Genomic DNA, 20,701 nt, shown 5'->3' with positions numbered 1-20,701 from the left:
AGTTTGCCAGAGAGCACATGGATGATACAGCAGAGGATTGGGAGAATGTCATGTGGTCAGATGAAACCAAAGTAGAACGTTTTGGTATAAACTCAACTCGTCGTGTTTGGAGGAAGAAGAATACTGAGTTGCATCCCAAGAACACCATACCTACTGTGAAGCATGGGGGTGGAAACATCATGCTATGGGGCTGTTTTTCTGCCAAGGGGACAGGACGACTGATCCGTGTTAAGGACAGAATGAATGGGGCCATGTATCGTGAGATTTTGAGCCAAAACCTCCTTCCATCAGTGAGAACTTTGAAGATGAAACGAGGCTGGGTCTTCCAACATGACAATGATCCAAAACACACCGCCCGGGCAACAAAGGAGTGGCTCCGTAAGAAGCATTTGAAAGTCCTGGAGTGGCCTAGCCAGTCTCCAGACCTCAACCCCATAGAAAATCTGTGGCGGGAGTTGAAAGTCCGTGTTGCTCGGCGACAGCCCCAAAACATCACTGCTCTCGAGAAGATCTGCATGGAGGAATGGGCCAAAATACCAGCTACTGTGTGTGCAAACCTGGTAAAGACCTATAGTAAACGTTTGACCTCTGTTATTGCCAACAAAGGTTATGTTACAAAGTATTGAGTTGTATTTTTGTTATTGACCAAATACTTATTTTCCACCCTGATTTACCAATAAATTCTTTACAAATCCTACCATGTGGATTCATGGATTTTTTTTTCACATTCTGTCTCTCACAGTTGAAGTGTACCTCTGGTGCAAATTACGGACCTCTGTCATCATTTTAGGTGGGGGAACTTGCACAATCGGTGGCTGACTAAATACTTTTTTGCCCCACTGTATTTCATTTATTTGGGTTTATTAGAGTTGTTATTTGTATATTTAGGTTTCTCAAATCAATGTGCGTGCCTAATAAGAATTATAATAAATATTTTGATGTCCATTAGTAGAAATGGGCCTTCATGGTCAGTGTCTGAGGTCTTCTTCCCCAAGCTATAAAGCCTGCTTCATTTAGCCCTGTAAAGTCTGACTGATATGCCTCTAAGCTCTTTGTTGCTTTTCTCTTGAACATATGTTTGCATGATGATATAGAGCCAATATTCTAACTAATAATTAAACTTTTTGTAATTAAAATAAACAAGGGTTAGTTAGATTTAATTCCTGGTTGAATTTATAACTTTACTCGCTTAGAAAGAAATTAACAGATTCTAACTTTTATGGTACTTTAATTTTAATGGAGAGAGACAGGATATCAAAAATACCAAAAAGCCAGAAAAAAAAACCTATTACATAAACATTATAAATTGATTTGCATGTCATTGAGTGGCTCATCCAAATTTCAATTCGTCATGTTCCTAAAGCACCCCTGTCATTCCAACCTCTCCAACACTGTGATAAAGACCAAAGAGCTGACAAAGGGAGTCAGGGACAAGACTGTAGACATGCTTAAGGCTGGAAGGGGGGGGAAAGGGCCATCAGCAAGAAGCTTGGTGCCGAGGTGACGAGTATTGATCCGATTATACGGTAATGGAAGAAATATGAAATGACCATTAGTGGCCCTGGGTCTGGAATGTCATGCAAGATTTTGCCTCATGAAGGGAAGATGATCTTTAAAAGGTGGTGGATGACCCAAAACCTAATGACAGGAACTTGTTAATGATCAGGTGACCACCTACACTAAATGCCTTACCTCTGTGCTTGTCAACAAGGGTTTCTGCACTACTTCTGTGGTGAATCTTTGTAGACCTTGCAACGTAACTGACATTAATAGCTGACACCATTACCAGGATTCATGCTTTTCTGTGATGTTTTATGTGTTAATTACTTTGTGGTTGTGTCCCACAGCTTCATCTGTCCTTATACTAAAGTGATGACTCTTATTCTCTCACTGATAAAATTAAAAGCTGCAATGAGAAAGTAGCCTGAAATCCACAGCAGCAATCGACAGTACTGAAAAGCAGTTATATTTCCACAGCAATGCACGTCAGCTTTAGTGTATGTTAAGTGACAGGATTACAGAGGCCTCTGTGTTTTTGATGTACCTGTGGTCTGTAAGTCCTCAGTGGTGGACTCTGCTCTTCAGGTGATTTGTTTGCATTTATAAAATGTTTTTTAGTGACTTAGCAATCAAAAATATAATCATTCTACCTAAAATACATTAGAAACATGACGTTTTGGTTTACCATGTGAGTGGTAAACCAAATGCCTTACCAGCCCCAACCCTAAACCCAAATCAATATTAAAAAGCATTTTTAGTAACTAATTAGGTATGTAATCTCTGCATACCAGCCCCAACAGTAGTTTCTAAATCTGTTGGAAACTCCGTCATCAGTCTCTCCTGACATTTTTTCCAAAGCTGGTAGGGTTTGGTGTGTTTTACCGCAGCTGTTTAAGCCCTGACTACAAAGCACCATATAAAAGATTTGATAAAGCCAACTTTTAGTCAAGACCTCAACTATAAAAACAGAAATTAGCATAGCTTCCAAAGAAACTGTGAATGCATAAATGTCTTAAAGTTAAATCAAAACCAACAGGTCATTAGCAGCTCATTTGCAGTTAAAGTTAGAGCTAGGGTTACGTTCAGTTTTTTCTTTTCAGTTTCTGAAATTGGCACCAGTGTCCAGTTTTTGAAATATAAATAGCTGCAAGTGCACAATCACGACTGTGTGTCTCATTTAGACACTCAGACACTGAGCCATGTGCTAATTGCACACATTTCTGCATCTCTGCCATTCAAAGAGACTGTGTATATAGTTTATTGTGTGAATGCCGTGAGGCCCGGGTTCAAATCCTGCTTATGGCAACAATTTTTTCAGTTAACAGTTCAACCTTTTTAACTCTTTTCAACATAAATTTCAGCTTCTTCACCCCTTTGCAGCACAAATTCCAGATTCTTCAGCTGTTTTCAGCAAAACCCTCAGCTTCTTTACCTCTTTTCAGCACAAAGTTCTGCTTCTTTACACCTTTTCAGAAGAAACTTTTGCTTCTTTACCTCTTTTCAGCAGAAGTTTCAGCTTCTTGGCCTGTTTTCAGCAGAACTTTCAGTATCCTCATCTCTTTTTAGCAGAACGTTCAACAGGTTCACCTCTTTTCAGCAGACAGTTCAGCTTTTCCCACCTCTTTTCAGCACAAATCTAAGCCTCTTCTGCTCTTTTCAGCAGAATTTTCAGTTTCTCCATCTCTTTTTTGCTGAAAATTCAGCTTTTTCACCTCTTTTCAGCACAAATTTCAGTTTCTTCACTGCTTTTGAGCACAAAGTTCTGCTTCTTCACCTCTTTTCAGCACAATTCAGCTTCTTCTGCACAGTGCACATTTTTTCTCTCATCATATCGTTGCTTGGGAGTAGAACTGGTTTGGCTTACTGGGATGAGTAGCCGCTGTGAGACCCAGTGGCGAAGTTTCGAATCCTACCTGTGGGGGTTGCCGCACATCTTCCCTGCTTGCATGCACACTGCTTTCTTATCACTCTGCAGTATACCCTTTCAAATACAGCCATCTTCAGCAAGCACTTCAGCTTCTACACCTCTGTTCAGCAGATAATTCTGCTTCTTCAGCTGTTTAGCAGATTCCACTACATGGCATTCACACTTTCGCAGGAAATGCAACTGTTTCTAGTTTTATGTAATATTCAGTACTGAACTTAAAACTTTTCAAGGAATCAATTTATCATTCAGTGTTTTCATAAAAGCCTTATTTTTACACAAACGAGGTTTAAGGCCTGGAGACGTTTGAAGCTTTTTGTCCTCCACAATGGAAAATGGCTAAAAATAAAAAGCCACTTTAGCCACCTCCTAATTTTATTAATTCTGTGCTCAGCTTTGAGTCTCTAACATCATTAAAACATAGCCGCTACTGCTCATTTTACATTTTTCGCTTGTGTTTTCACTCTTTCCCAACATGCTCAAATCTCTAGATTCATATATGTCCAAATTCCTTTGGAAAAATATGCCCCCACGTATAAGCTTAAAAACACTACAAAAGACCAAGGATAAAGGAGGATTAGAACTACCTAACTTTCAGCACTACTTCTTAGCCAACAGGCTTCAGTTTATCTCAGGATGGCTAAAACATACCTTCTTAGATGAACCTTGGCTAGATGTAGAAAAAGCACTTTACAATAATCTAGAGATTTCAGATCTACCATTTATCAGCTCAAACATCCAACGACATGAATGCTTCAAAAGCGTCAACATCGGCTCTTCTCTGACAGCATGGTGGGAGTTTCTAAAAATAACGGAGTCTTCATTAATCCCATGCAAACGTACACCTATCTGGAATAACCCTGACATATTACAAAACAATAATATGATAAACTTTTCAGATTGGAGTGGTAAAGGAATCAAATATGTAGAACATATACTAGAAGGAACAGAATTTATTTCATTTGACAGACTAGTTACACAATATGGGATCAACAAGAAAAGATTTTTAGAATATCAACAAATTAAATCCATAATAAACTACAAACACCACCAAGTGTGGTTCAGTTTCTTACTCTTAAAACCCCCAAATTACTATCCAAAATATACAGAATGCTTTCTAAAACAGATGAATCAATATCACTTCCTATGGCAAAATGGGAAGCGGATTTATCAGTTAACTTAGACCAAAACTTCTGGTCTCAGATTTGCTTAAAAACCTTTCATCTAATCAGAAATCCCAGAAATCGCTGCTGCACTGGGCCCCAGTCTGGATGGGCCTGGGCCCACTTTCCCTGGCGGGTCGCGGAGTATGGGGGTGCCTACTGGGGTCAGCGGGGGAGCTGACCCCAGCTCCACCACAACCACCGACACATGCAGGGCCTTGGAGTAGGGGTGTGTCACCAGCGTGCAGAGGAGGCATCCCCCCCCTCTGTCCCCTTCTGGCTGCCTCTGCCTCAATTTTATCCCACAACTCAGACATTCACATTACTCACACTCTCATTACACATACAGTGGGGCAAAAAAGTATTTAGTCAGGTAAGCGCATAGCCCCTCCTGCTAGCCCTCAATGTCTACGTGTATTTAAAATTGAGAGGTGGGCATGGAGCTACCTGCCAGAGAGCAGCAAGTAAGCGCATAGCCCCTCCTGCTAGCCCTCAATGTCTACGTGTATTTAAAATTGAGAGGTGGGCAACGACGCCAGGGGTGAGGTGTACACCCTGATGATAATTTGGATTCCGTGTAGCGTGTCCACCCCCAAGATCCTATATGTACAGTGGGGCAAAAAAGTATTTAGTCAGCCACCGATTGTGCAAGTTCCCCCACCTAAAATGATGACAGAGGTCAGTAATTTGCACCAGAGGTACACTTCAACTGTGAGAGACAGAATGTGAAAACAAAATCCATGAATCCACATGGTAGGATTTGTAAAGAATTTATTGGTAAATCAGGGTGGAAAATAAGTATTTGGTCAATAACAAAAATACAACTCAATACTTTGTAACATAACCTTTGTTGGCAATAACAGAGGTCAAACGTTTACTATAGGTCTTTACCAGGTTTGCACACACAGTAGCTGGTATTTTGGCCCATTCCTCCATGCAGATCTTCTCGAGAGCAGTGATGTTTTGGGGCTGTCGCCGAGCAACACGGACTTTCAACTCCCGCCACAGATTTTCTATGGGGTTGAGGTCTGGAGACTGGCTAGGCCACTCCAGGACTTTCAAATGCTTCTTACGGAGCCACTCCTTTGTTGCCCGGGCTGTGTGTTTTGGATCATTGTCATGTTGGAAGACCCAGCCTCGTTTCATCTTCAAAGTTCTCACTGATGGAAGGAGGTTTTGGCTCAAAATCTCACGATACATGGCCCCATTCATTCTGTCCTTAACACGGATCAGTCGTCCTGTCCCCTTGGCAGAAAAACAGCCCCATAGCATGATGTTTCCACCCCCATGCTTCACAGTAGGTATGGTGTTCTTGGGATGCAACTCAGTGTTCTTCTTCCTCCAAACACGACGAGTTGAGTTTATACCAAAAAGTTCTACTTTGGTTTCATCTGACCACATGACATTCTCCCAATCCTCTGCTGTATCATCCATGTGCTCTCTGGCAAACTTCAGACGGGCCTGGACATGCACTGGCTTCAGCAGCGGAACACGTCTGGCACTGCGGGATTTGATTCCCTGCCGTTGTAGTGTGTTACTGATGGTGACCTTTGTTACTTTGGTCCCAGCTCTCTGCAGGTCATTCACCAGGTCCCCCCGTGTGGTTCTGGGATCTTTGCTCACCGTTCTCATGATCATTTTGACCCCACGGGATGAGATCTTGCGTGGAGCCCCAGATCGAGGGAGATTATCAGTGGTCTTGTATGTCTTCCATTTTCTGATGATTGCTCCCACAGTTGATTTTTTCACACCAAGCTGCTTGCCTATTGTAGATTCACTCTTCCCAGTCTGGTGCAGGTCTACAATACTTTTCCTGGTGTCCTTCGAAAGCTCTTTGGTCTTGGCCATGGCGGAGTTTGGAGTCTGACTGTTTGAGGCTGTGGACAGGTGTCTTTTATACAGGTGATGAGTTCAAACAGGTGCCATTCATACAGGTAACGAGTGGGGGACAGAAAAGCTTCTTACAGAAGACGTTACAGGTCTGTGAGAGCCAGAGATTTTCCTTGTTTGAGGTGACCAAATACTTATTTTCCACCCTGATTTACGAATAAATGCTTTACAAATCCTACCATGTGGATTCATGGATTTTTTTTTCACATTCTGTCTCTCACAGTTGAAGTGTACCTCTGGTGCAAATTACTGACCTCTGTCATCATTTTAAGTGGGGGAACTTGCACAATCGGTGGCTGACTAAATACTTTTTTGCCCCACTGTACATATAGGATCTTGGGGGTGGACACGCTACACGGAATCCAAATTATCATCAGGGTGTACACCTCACCCCTGGCGTCGTTGCCCACCTCTCAATTTTAAATACACGTAGACATTGAGGGCTAGCAGGAGGGGCTATGCGCTTACTTGCTGCTCTCTGGCAGGTAGCTCCATGCCCACCTCTCAATTTTAAATACACGTAGACATTGAGGGCTAGCAGGAGGGGCTATGCGCTTACCTGCTGCTCTCTGGCAGGTAGCTCCATGCCCTCCTGGGTTTTAAATGCACTTTGGAACACACATACATCAACACTACAATGAGCGGGTGGAGGGAGGTTTGGAGTCTTCTCTCACCCCCGTTCTCTGCGGCCTGCTGAAGCGGGGGGGCTAGAAGGAGGACTTGGTCGTCCGACTGCGGTCTGGAGTGTGGGGCCTCCCTGCTGCTGCGGAGTCGGGGCGGTCTGCTTCTCCCCACCGCAGGGAAAAGGGTAACACTACCTGGGTCTGGGTGCAGTCCCCCCCTCCAGGGGCAAGGGTACCTAGACCCGGTTTGTAGAGTACGCTTGGGGAGTGTGATCGTGTGTACAGCGTCTCTTTATATCTGTCTCCACGTTGGTTGAGTGTGGAGTAAGTGCATATGAGAGCATGAGGGTGGGAATGGATGTTTGTATCTGTGTGTGCCTGTATGTCTGTGTCTATATGTCAGGTTGGGTATCAGACGCCACCTCTCTGGGGACATCTCAGGCCCTCCAAGGTTTGGAGGCCTATCTCCCCCCACCACTTCCCCTGCCGGTGGCGGACTCCCTCAGACATCAGTTCGTTGTGTCTGGGGATGGGCGTCCGGGTACACACCGGCTCACTCCTTGGCGGCTGCTTATCAGGGCCTGGAGCCTGGGGCTCGCTTGGGCCACTTTGGAGGTGGGGTGCCCCCGGCCTCTCGGCCTGGGGCTCGGTCACTCAGGCACAGCTGGCTGCCGTCGGAGCTCACGGGCACGTCACTGCAACCCGCCCTGGCTTCTGCTCCGCGGCTACTGAGTGAGCCCTCATCTGGGACTCTCCTCAGCTCTTTCTGGGACAGTGGCGCGGCTGCCCCTCTGTTGGTCTTCCTTGGTCTCTTGTGTTCTGGGGGCCTCTGGATGTCTGGAGTTTTGATCTCCTCCATACCTGCTTCATGCCCTGGAGGACGGGGCTGTGGCCCCCCCACACCCTCTAGCAGATCATTACATGAAGGAACCTTTTAAAAAAACAAGCGCGTCCATGCTCACAGGTGTACACAAGGGTGATCACACCCACAAACTACACCCTTTTTGGCTCCTACCTCAAAGCACACTGTGTTCTGTTGATCTTATGTGCTGCACAATAATGTTTAATATTTAGTATTTACTGTCATATTCCCATATAGCATTGTGATGTTGTTTATTCTATTACTCTCGTTTTCTTCTGCTTGTTTTCTTTTTTCTTTCTCAACAGGTGATCCAGGTGATCGATAGATGTATTTTTTTTTCTGCCCATTCTGTTGGTTTTTGTTTTTTGCCCTTCTCCCCCGTCCCTCTTCTCAGCTGTTTTTCTTTCCCTCTTTCTTTCTCCCCTTCTTTCCCCCAGTCAAGTCTTTCCCGTATTCAGCAAGTGAAAATAAAATAAACAATAAAAGGTGAATCAAATGGACCATTACGGCAAGGCTGGGATGGTCAGTTTGGTAAAGTAAATCCGTTGGGCATCTTTCTTTGCCTTTAGACAATAATTCTGATGGCAAAAGAGCCAAACGGGACAGGCAAAAAAAAAAAAAAAAACATGCTCAAATTTAATTCGGTTCCCTGTCTCTCTGTGCACCTTGCCATTTTGTGTGAAAATTCCATTAGATCAGGATTTCTGACTCAGACTATCCTGTCTGGCACCACCAACCACACCAAGTTCCAAGTCAATTTAATAAGCCCTTTTTTCCATTCTGATGTTCAACCAGCAGTCGTTTCAACCATGTCCACACGCCTTAGTGCATTCTTCTATAGGAGTGGTGGATGAAATATTTGCCTTTACCATCTTGACACCCATTAGGCCAGCAGTAACCAGTGTGGAATTTTAGGGTTGCTCTGGGTTGCTTTTATTTAGGCTCATTTCTCAGAAACCAAAAGATATTACCTTTCAGATTTTTGACTATATATTCTCTTAACATATTTTCTTTTTAACTGTTTCAAATTTGAATAAATATTATAAAAAATGGTAGACTGTAACCTAACCCAAGCCCCAGGCTTAACCCTAAATGAGTCATCAGTTACCTGGTGTTCAGAAATTAATGCATGAGTATAATGGCGTGAGAATTCAATGTGTATATTCAGTCTGGATTCACTTGGTGCCCTAAACTCTGTTGTAATCTGTCTAGACCGGACTGAAAGGATTACAAAAGGGTCAATTAGGGTGTCCGTTTCAGTGACTCATTCTCATCTGTATGGCTTTTCTTTTCAGGTCTGTGAATCCAGGCTCCAGTCCAATCCATATGAATGCAGCCACAGTTCCCGGAGCAGTCGTGGACGAGGACCCTGCCCTATCCTTATCTGAAACAGACAGCGGCTTAAAGACACCACACTCTCAAGCTGCATCAAGGAGCAGCTCTCCTCGAACATGTGCAAAGGATGCTGGGCCAGCAAGCGCCGAGGCTGAGCTGCAAGACTTCCAAGCCCAAAACCGACGTTTGCTGCCAAACTTAAAGAATCCTCTTCACATCATTGATGGCCCCGAGCAGCGCTACTTTGTCGGCATCATTGACATTTTCACAGTTTACAGTTTTAAGAAGAGGCTGGAGCATTTGTGGAAGAGGTTGAGGCACCCCGGTCGGTCCTTCTCAACCGTCAGTCCACAGACTTACTGCCTCAGGCTGTGTCAGTGGGTGCAAGACCACACCAAGTAGAGCCTGAACAAGAGGTGGAAACTCATTTCCACTTCTCACCTGCAAGTCCAAATAACCAAAGTTCAAACGCATGGCGTAAAGCACGTTTCCTCTCAAACCTTCTCATCATAAGAACTTCAGACATTAAATGTGGGCCTCACCTCTGAGCCTTTAGCAGATACCAAAATGATTTTTGCACACACATAAATTAGATTTTGTAGAAAATGGATGGATGGCTGATTACGAAACAATGCAATGAAACAGGCTGTACGCAAATAGGAATTTCATTATTTATTTGAACATTTTTTTGGATTGGATTACTTCTTTATACTTCCTTAACCTGCCAAATAGTTTTAAGACAAGTATGCGTTTCAGCCCACTGTGTTCAAATTTTAGAATTATATTCTGGATTTGACGCTTCAAGCTGAATGTTTGGGGTATCTTAGCTTGCTATGACCATGAGTCTGAGCCGAAAACTCTGTACTTGGGCCCACCCTAACGCATAAGCTGCTTTATTCTACATTTTGACTCTGAGTGGGACCATAATTTACAGACTAAACACCAAGTTGTGTTCAAAATGGCTTAAATTGAGTGACTCTGACCACAAACACATCAAGAAAGTGATTAGAGAAGTCGTGAATCCAAAACAACACAGGGTTATTTTCTGATTTCTCTTCTATACATTCATACTTCTTTTTGCAACCAGAGGGTTTTAAAAGTAATGCAGGTGTAAGGCCTTTAATACACAGAGACTGTGATGTCCTCTATCCAGCTGTTATTGTTTCTATCCACTTCTTCTTCTGTTACTGCTAATGCTACCTCAGAAAGACTAATTTAAATACATGGGTGCATTAAAGGGTTAAATAAATACTTGTTTTGTGTTTTGCAAACCAGTGAGTTTGTGAAGCAAATATATTTGCAGCACAGGGAGCCTCATTCCTCAAGATCACATACATGTTCTAGCATCATGGAATAAAGCTGACTTGCAATCTTTTTTCTTTTTAATATATTTTCATTCTTATTGACTTCTGTAATGTACAGGGTGAACCTACAGCCATGGACCTTCTGTTTTTCCCCATCTACAGGGTGGGCCATTTATATTATATATAATAAAATGGGCCGCCTTCTAAATGGCCACCATGGTCACCACCCATCTTGAGGAGTTTGCCCCTTCACATATACTAATGTGCCACAAACAGGACTTTAATATCACCAACCATTCCCATTTTATTATATATAATATAAATGGTTCACCCTGTAGATGGGGGAACAACAGAAGGTCCATGGCTGTAGGTTCACCCTGTACATTACAGAAGTCAATAAGAATGAAAATATATTAAAAAGAAAAAAGACCTACAGCCATGTAGGTTCATGTCATCTTACCCTTAGATTTGAAAAAACATTTGAGAGAAACAAATTAAAAACAGGTAATTGAATTTTCTCTATAAATTATATTGTTCATGAGTGTGCTTGCATTTCTCAGCAAAACATTTTTTTTCTCCTAACTCAGCTACGCCTATGCAGGGCCAACCCAAATACGCAGGGCAAAGCTGCTCTGCAATCAAAGTCCACTCGAAAATCATTCCCCATGTGCCTTGAAAACCTCTGTACTGACGTCTTTGAGTAAACTGAATCCAAATTTCCATTTTGGAACAACGACACCCGAATAAATGAAAGCATAGGGTGATGTTAGAGAGCTAATAGCAAAAGAGCTTAGTGTAACTTCCAGAAAACCACTGCTGTTATTAACATCCATTAAATTAACTGCAGTTAATAATCTGGTGTTTCCAACCAATGCCAATGACTTGAACAAACCATTGTTTGATAAAGTGGAAGTAAAAGTGCTACAGGAATCTGATAAACTGACTGGAAGTTTCTGGCACTGAAAGCAAAGTGAAAATGCCTTAAAAATAAATAGATGGAGGAAAAAAAGGAATAAAAAGATTTTTTTTAAAAAGTTAAATAATTTAATAGATGGGTTTATTAAACCCTTGTGGGGATAGGTTAATTGGAAAATCCAAATTGCCATTCGGTGTGATTGTGCGAGTGAATGTGAGCGCGAATGGTTGTCTGTCTGTGTGTTGGCCCTGCGACAGACTGGCGACCTGTCCAGGGTGTACCCCGCCTCTCGCCCTATGACAGCTGGGATAGGCTCCAGCGCCCCCCGCGACCCTGAAAAGGAGAAGCGTAAGCGAATGGATGGATGATGGGTTTATTAAACAGCTAAATTAATTGAAAGTGCAGCAAGCAGTAAAAAAATGAGGCAAATTAATATTTTATGTAATCACCTTGTAATCACCTTGACACCTATTTAGGGCTCTGTGCTTTTAATCTTCTCTTGGCTGCACATTCTCTTTGTATGGCTCTGTTTGCATTTAGTGTTGTGATGTTGAATACATTCGTGATTCTTTCTCTGACAATACAAAGATCTCACAAATGCATGAAGGATTTAATGTGTGCAAATAAAATTAAATAAAAATGAAGACATGGGCAGCAGTAATTCACCCAATGCAAACATACAAAACAAAAAACAATAATTTCCTTTCCCACAGAAAGAAGTAAAGTGTGCCCACTGAGTAGATGGGGAAGAGCAAAAAAATAAATAAATACAGGAAGAAGAAACTTGACTGGATCACAATTGCACCATAAATTAACTGTTCCGGAGTTCAACTGTAACCAGATCAAGACCACCTACTCCGAAGGCTTTCAATGTGGTTGTTTTAGTCCACACCCAAGTTTGATTAGCATGTTGGTATCTGCACAAACTAACTGCACCATGGGACAAAATGATTGAGAGTTTGAAGTAAACAGTGCAATGCCTCATTAAAGGTGGAGAAACACCACCCTTACTTCAAAATGCTTCTCACCAAAGTCACTGACAAAAAAAAAAACCTAAACAGTTATTTTGGCTACGTTCTTTCTGTGCATCTTTGCCAAAGTAAACCAGCTTCTGTTTCTGACCATGTAGCGTTACAGAGCAGTCACAGACTCAGGGGTTTAAAATGTGGCCGTATCTATTGAGAGGTCACTTGCGAGTTTGCGAAATCCTGGGTGACACTTTATAATATGACCCGACAGTAAGGGCATTATTCCCCTATAATTAAACAGACTTTAGTTGTTTTATTTTATTTATTTATGCATTTTATTTGAGTTTCAATGTAGGTTGTGCCTAAATATTTTACAGGGAAGGAAATACAAGGTATAGCGTGAGTTATTTGAAGTACAGGGTGGGCCATTTATATGGATACACCGTAATAACATGGGAATGGTTGGTGATATTAAAGTCCTGTTTGTGGCACATTAGTATATGTGAGGGGGCAAACTCCTCAAGATGGGTGATGACCATGGTGGCCATTTAGAAGTCGGCCATCTTGGATAAAACTTTTGTTTTTTCAAAAGGAAGAGGGCCATGTGACACATCAAACTTATTGGTAATGTCACAAGAAAAACAATGGTGTGCTTGGTTTCAACGAAAATGCGCCCGACGTCAGGGGTGAGCCATGGCTTCCAGCGGAGTTCCTCCTCCAGCTGGACAAAGGCTGCTCGGCGTCGCTCCTGAAGTTCGATGTCTGCTGGGTCCATAATATGGTCGCGATCTTCTGTCAAGTGAAGGCTGTGTGCAGGCAGGAAAAAGACCCAAAATGCAGACTCACGGAAACAAAAGGTGAACTTAAATAAGGCTTTAATGCTGGACGACAAAACAGAAAACTGGCTGAACAGCATACAAAATAAACTAACGCGGCGGGCTGGCAGGCTGGCAGACAGACAGACAGAACACACAGTACAATATGATGGTCCGTGTCACCCCAACAGATATTTAGCGAGGAAAATTTAAAAACAAACAGCAATTAATTAATTAAAAAAACAATTTAAGATTGGGAATGTTTTGTGTTTTATTTTGGTTTTTCTAAAAATAATTACCATGATACCAATTACACTACTTAAAATTACTTAAGCTGTACTTAAATGTAATCAAGGTTTAATTATTGCTTTGTTTCCTGTAAAATCCAGTTTAATAAATCTGGAGCTGAGGATTTCCACTATGGCTGAGCCAGGTGGTGAAGAATGAGCCAAGATCCAAGGACACTGGATCTTGGAAGGCTGGTTATTAGGACAAGACAGCCACCTTCACCACATGAGATGGATGCCACCTCCCACCTCCCTTCCCCTACCCTCCTCCCTGTGTTTCTATATCTAAGCTTCTTTAAGTCCTTAGCCGACAAGCATACCTAGAATAACTTGAATTCTGCCTGTTATTATGACCATAATTTACAAATTAACTTGATATTTCATGGGGAAATATTAAGTTATGGGTCATGGGTGAAGGTCATGGGGAAGATTATAGATATAGATTATAGATTAATGGAGCTGAGGGCCATTTTCTCATAGACCTCTATACAGCTAGGAGTGTTTCTCTAGCTGGAGGACTCTACCAGTCTTTGCCTTCACTTACCAGACTTGGAGACTACGTCAGTTTTTTCTGCATGTGTGGAATGATACAATGGAAGTTTCTTTCTGTTTTTGAAAGGAAAAATAGAAAAATCCAGAATCAGAAGCTGTCCTTGCAAAATTCCTGTTTAGTCTATGTGATGTTGTCTGACAAACTGTTGTAACAGCAGTCTGGCGAGGAAGGAGCGGCTAGCAGGTCCAGCGGGCATGAGGTGTGGAGGTTAGCCGGATAACTCAAAGCCAGTCAGTTGAATCAAACAACAGACCTTTATTCGCTGTCAGCAAAATAAGACCACACTAGCCAGGTCTCCACGGCTCTACTCGGTCCGTACATACATGTGCAGAGATGGGTAGTCGCCGGCACCAGGCTGTTACAACGGTAAGGTTTCTCCAGAACAGACACACGAGCAGCATGTAATGGCTGCCGCTATACCGATTTTCATTGATTTAAACCTTTCTGTGTGTGATGACACAGTTTGATTGCATTCGTGTTGTGATCCATGTTAGGCTGGTTGGCTTTGTTGTCATGTCCTCTGATTTCTGTGTTCCCCTTTTATTGTTTTTATGTTCAGTATTTCAGGTTTGGATGTTGTCATGTTTTAGTATTATTTGACTTCCTGTTGTAGTTTGACCATTTGTTTTCTCATGTGTTATGTTCGCTTTTACTTCCTTTCTTCTTTCATCTCCTATGCTTACAGTTTTTGTGGTTTGTGTTTTTGCCTTTTTTTTGTTTGGCTCTGGAATTTGGCTTATCAGCATTTCAATAAACCTTTTTTTGTTTTTCTTTGTTGTTGTTGTTGTTGTTTTTTTATTCTTATTTTGGTCTGTATGTAAGTGTAGCTCTTTATGATACCTTTACACTTGCGCTTAAAAGTCTCACTTTCTGGATTACAGAGATTGTAATTGGTTCTGTGGGGTTTTGTTTTGTTTATGTTTTTTTGTTTGTTTTTTGCCATAGTCTCTGAAACTATTTTGGGTTCAGCAGAGCAATTTTAAAATCTCATAGCTAACATTAATTCACTAACAATAATACAGTTTACATGCCTGAGCATATCAAATTAAAATGGACCTACTAATTACGTCAAGCCAACAAATGCACCATCAGCAACTTCAGGAACTCTTTTTTTTCTCACCTTTTCATACAATTTTCAAAGGTTCAAAGCGTTTATTGTCATATGTACAAAGAAAAAAAGGCCCGGTTAGGTTAATGTACAATTTTGTACAACATCAGCTGATTGCACATACATTTTGAAATCAGAACATATTGCACTGATTACTGTGAAATCAGCACAATATGTGCAATATTTTGGTGATTCATTATTAATTACGTCTATGCAAACAAAAGCACCGTCAGCAGCTTCGGGAACTCATTATTTCCTCCCCTTTTTGTTCAGTATGTAGATGATTTTGTATGACATCAGCTGTTTGCACAATATGTGCAGTTAGCTGATGTCTACATATTGGGTGATTTGGACGCTGCGTCATTTTCAAAAAAGGTTCCATTGTTCTTTCCATTGTTCTTATGGGTGGCTGTAGCTCAGGTGGCAGAGCAGGTCAGTCACTAACCAGAAGGTCGGTGGTTTGATCCCAGGTTGCCTCCTGGCTGCATGCCAAATATCCTTGGGCAAGATACTAACCCCGTGTTTGCCTACTGGTGGTGGTCAGAGGGCCCAGTGGCGCCTGTGTCCGGCAGCCTCGCATCTGTCAGTGCGCCCCAGGGCAGCTGTGGCTACAATATAGCTTGCTGTCACCAGTGTGTGAATGTGGGTGTGAATGACTGAATGTAGTGTAAAGCACTTTGGGGTCCTTAGGGACTGAGTAAAGCGCTATACAAATGCAGGCCATTTACCATTTTTCACATCAGTATCGCATCCTCGAGCAGATGATTTGATGTCTCATTTAAAGGCCACTGTGCTCAGCGGACTTTAAATGAGCGACTAGTGTGCTAATCTCAACACTGACAGTGAGATTATGCAACTTGATTTATTTTTTGTTCATGACTTTAAAGGAGGCTGTGCTGTCATAGCTGTAAACTGTCAACTGCATGATGTGATGTGAATAAAACTCTTAGCAGCGGTGAGATCCCACTCCTAAATCCCCTGTGCCGTTTTGAATACATAACAGGTCTTTCTACTTTGAAAAAATAATTGCAGGCAATATCTTTATTATTGCTTTCATTTATTTACTAATTTTAGTTTTTGCAAAAACAGAGCATAATGGCAACCCAACACATGGAAATACAATAAAGAAAACGACACGATAAAACAAAGAGGACTGATGTCATTTGAGTTTCTTTGAAGAGTTGTGAGGATCATTGGTGTTTTAGTTTTGCTCCCTCGTCTGCCTTCACATACATATAAACTTTAGTGACAGCATATTCTTAATACACGGGGTTTAATAAGATGCACAAGCAACGCTATTGAGAACTATAGGCATGCTGTGTGGTTTAGTGGTCTTAGCAGAGGCGGACCCACCCACAGGTTTAAGGTGTAGCTGTAGCACAACCTCACATAAGTGAATTAGATATGAATGCAAATAATCGCGTACCTACTGCCCTGCGCATCGCTAAGAAAACGAATGAACTAGAAATCAAAAAACAGTTTGTGTATTACTCAGTATAAAAATTTTCTTCCAAAATAACATTAGTTTGGAAAAAATGTCAGCCTCTTAAAAAAAACCCTACTGGATCAATCGCAATGATTTGTATGGATATATAAGATAATATAGCATTGTTTGTATTATTTGTAGTTTTCCTGTTTATCTGTTGAGTAGTATTCAGTTTAGTAACAGTTTTGTTTTCCAGTCTGGTCTCATTTCTGTTAGCCTCTCTGCTTTCACTTGTGTTTGTCTTCCTGTTTAATATTTGCAATTACTGTTGCCTGTGTCTCACATGAAGTTTCACTTCCTTTGTTTCATTTTTGTCCTCCCACCTTTGTTGCCCGTACAACTGAGTCAGTTGTCATTCCTCTTGGTCATGTGCTCCCTTCCTTTCTCTTTTGGTTTTGAAAAGTTCATCTCTATCTCTCGCTCTCTCTCTACTGTAGCGTTCTCCTTATAAAAACATTTTTATTAAGCTTGGCATGTTTTGAGATAAAAACCCTCCTAAATTTGCATAATAAAAATTATTTCCTATCAGTTATTGATTAATTTTCTTTCATTTTATTGAAATTTAGGATTCGATCACAACACCTCTGTTCTGTAACTGAGGGTTAGTGGGGAGTGTTATGGTCTAGTTTCATGTACTTTATATACATCAGTACATAAGTTCACATGCCTGTTTAAAAACAATAAAAGTTCCTCTCAGTGACTGAGAGCTGTCTCACTGTGTTTTAATGAAGCCTTGTCTTCATTTTTGATGACCTAGGCAAGAGTAAACCAAGCTAAAAGTATTTATTAAAGTGTCTCGGATGTCATTTGTTTGTTTTTTTTCTTTGTTTGTAAAAAAAGAGTAGGTCTCAATAAATGTTGTGATATTTTCTGTAATATTTTTAAGCCAGCAGTTTTTATTGCCTAAACTTAACTAAACAACAAGTTTTGTTATTAGCAACATATTTAAAAATAATTTAAATCATATGTAGAAAAACAGACAGGCGTGAGTCAAACTTCAAGACAAAAATACCTTTCAACCAGTGTATTTGAGAGTGGACTGGTCAGCATTCATGTTCAGAACAGAATAGCTCTTTAATGTCATTGTAAATGCACAAAGAAATTAAGGGCGCACCACGCCAACTGTGCATGGAATAAAATATAAAAAGTAAGACAGCAAGAATAAATAAACAACAGGAGAAGTATACAATCAAGAGAAAGGCACACATTGAAGAGCAAAATGCTTGGAAGTGGTGCAAAAGGACTTGGTCTGAGTGCAGAGTCCGTGTATGAGTGGCCTGAGTGATGAGGGTTACTCAGACCATGGCTCAGATTGGTGAGGTGGTGGACAGGGGTGGGGTGTGGAGATATAGTGTTTGTTAACAGTCAGAATGGCCCAGGGGAAAAAGCTGTTAGTGAGTATGGAGGTGTGCGACCTGAGGCACCAACCAGAGGGCAGTGGGTGCTATGTTGGCAGTAATTTTAATAAACGAGAGTGCAATCGAGAGAAACGTGCCCTACAATGAGTTGTTTATTGAGTTATTTATTCCTTCCTTTACAATTTTTGTCACTCATGTTGTGACATTTGTCTGTCCCTCACAATTTATGAAAAAATTCTGGAGGCACCCCTGTTCTCAGTAGTTGCCCCCGTGTACCAAACACCCAGCGATGCAAAGTAATGCTCAATTCAGTATTATTTATACAGAATTACAACTGCAGTCACGTCTAGGTGCTCTGTAACCCACATAGCAAAATTGGTATGGCCCAGATCTGGCCCACACAATGTGCTTACACATGGCCCACATACCGGAAAGAATGACAGCCCTTTGGTGGCCCAGATCTGGTTTGCCAGATGTGGCCCACACATGGGCCAGCACATGTTCCAGTTGCAGACACACTGCTGGCCCTGTGCTGGCCCAGAACAGTTTCAGCTCTGGCCCCAGATGTCAGCCTAATGTGTACTTTAATCAAGCCATGTAATAACAACATGTGCTGGAACATAATAGTACAAAGTAACATGATGAAACTCTGTTCAGACAGTAAATGGACTGATTCTTATATAGCGCTTTTCTACTCTCCCGGATTACTCAGAGTTAGGGATGGGTATTGATAAGATTTTCATGATTCCGATTCCATTTTCGATTCTGTTTAACGATTCGATTTTTTATCGATTCTTCTTTTTTTTAAAAAAAAGCAGAACACTAAGGTCGATTAGCTTAGAACTTTGTTTTATATCTTCTCTTTGCACAAGATAGAAATTTAGGAGTAACATGGCCTTACAAACCCAACAGTGACATCTTAAGAGATCCAGCCTACGGCTCTTCAATGGGGTGTCACAGGGTCCCCAGGAAAAAAAATTGTAAATGTAAAATAATAAAATAAATATTCTTCTGTAGCAATAACAAAGTATAACATAAATTATTCAGTAGCAATTACATAAGAATATCCAGTAATGTCCCTGCCTACAATTAAACACATTCACTTACTGAAAATCAGGGCATCTGCTGTGGCAAATGGGTGCAAACCTTTTACCACAAACTTAGTCACTGATCGGTGACATTCGTCTATCCTGGCCTGAAAGGAGACGCTACCGGTAGATCGCAGCGAAAACTGCCAGCATCTGAGCCAGACTCTGTCTGTCTCTCTCATCATGGTCACCTAAATGCACAGTAATGGCAGGTTTTGTAATAAGGCAGAACGCGCTAACATAATATGCACTGTTAGTTGGTTATTTACCTGTCGCTTTAACGGGAGAGGACGTGCAAACATTACCGCTGCTGCTGGGTTGAGATTCACGAGTCCGGAGCGGAATTAAAAACACGACATTCATTTAAGGTCATCGCGTGTTTTGTGAGCAAATGCTTTTGCATATTCATAATGTTTCCTCCCTTAAATGAAATATCTACTTTGCAAGTTGCCCTGTTGTCATCCGTTCTCGTAAAGTAAAACCAAACTTTTGAGCGTTTGAGCCGCCATGTTTCCTGCCAGGTAAATGACGCTCCACAACGTGGTGACGTCATTCGGGGCGACTGGAATCAATAAGGGAATCGTTTGTAAAAATGGCAAACAATTCCAAGGAATTGAAACAGTGGGAACGGTTCTCAACAAGAACCGGTTTTCGATACCCATCCCTACTCAAAGTGCTCTATACAACATGCCATATCCACCCACTTTCTTTACACTGAGTGCTTCCTAACTACATTCATACACATTCACAATCTTGACACACAGACTGGAGGAGCGAGGGATCGAGCCACTAACCGTCCAATCAGTAAGTGACCTGCTCCACCTCCTGAGCTACAGCCACCTGGTGGTAAACATGAGTAGACTAGGTTTTGGATAAAATGTACACTCACAAACCTGTCAAACCTGCATTTGAAATGTTGGCTACTATAGCAGTATAGTATTGCAACATGGCATTTGGGTTTTCTAACTAAAATAGGAAAACAAGAACATAAATAGTGCCATTATTGCCAGACCTTGCCCACATCTGGTTGACATACACCCTGCCATGCCAGAAATCAGCCAGCAGTGTCGATTAAACATTGTGACTACATGACAATCTGATAACCAGCTTAATTTAGTTAAACTGCTTTAGTAAGCTGTATTTGAAACCATATTTTTCACTTCTCTTCAAAGCTTTTCCCGCATCTCTTCTCCTCACAGTCATTATTATTCATCACGATGTCTGAGGGATTTCCCTCTAATGTTGTCACAGTGATTCTGCTCTTTTCTTCCACAGAGGAATAGGGTGTTCATTTTGTTTCTGCCAAAGTAAGTTAAAAGCAGTAAAAGAATTTCTTATTCTTATTATGAAAAAAATTATATTTAGATCCAAGTGATAACACATGTTTAAAAAGGGACATCTAAAAAAGTCCTATAGGACAAGGCAAAGAAAAACTGAATTTCTAGCAATGCAAATCACTAAAAGCTTCTACGTCAAGAGCCTCTACAAACACATTTTTTGTTTACAAGTCATGCCATAAAA

The 20,701-nt window shown here is 41.4% G+C and overlaps 1 protein-coding gene across 1 annotated transcript in view; it reads left to right on the top strand.

The window, feature by feature from the left end:
• The window catches only part of pip5kl1 (phosphatidylinositol-4-phosphate 5-kinase-like 1), a 54,621-nt gene extending 44,922 nt beyond the window's left edge, over window positions 1-9,699 (top strand). Inside the window, exon 9 of the mRNA XM_085359601.1 lies at window positions 9,258-9,699. Coding sequence (XP_085215727.1) covers window positions 9,258-9,699 — 442 coding nt within the window. The remainder of the gene's footprint in view (window positions 1-9,257) is intronic.
• The last annotated feature ends 11,002 nt before the right edge of the window (window positions 9,700-20,701 follow it).

Source organism: Diplotaxodon limnothrissa, linkage group LG7 (assembly GCF_057381915.1).
Source record: "Diplotaxodon limnothrissa isolate DT_005_m linkage group LG7, D_limnothrissa_male_GT1.1, whole genome shotgun sequence".
NCBI classification, from domain to species: Eukaryota; Metazoa; Chordata; class Actinopteri; order Cichliformes; family Cichlidae; genus Diplotaxodon; species Diplotaxodon limnothrissa.
The sequence above is the reverse complement of the archived record's forward strand: the minus strand, read 5'-3'. Positions and strand labels throughout refer to the sequence as shown.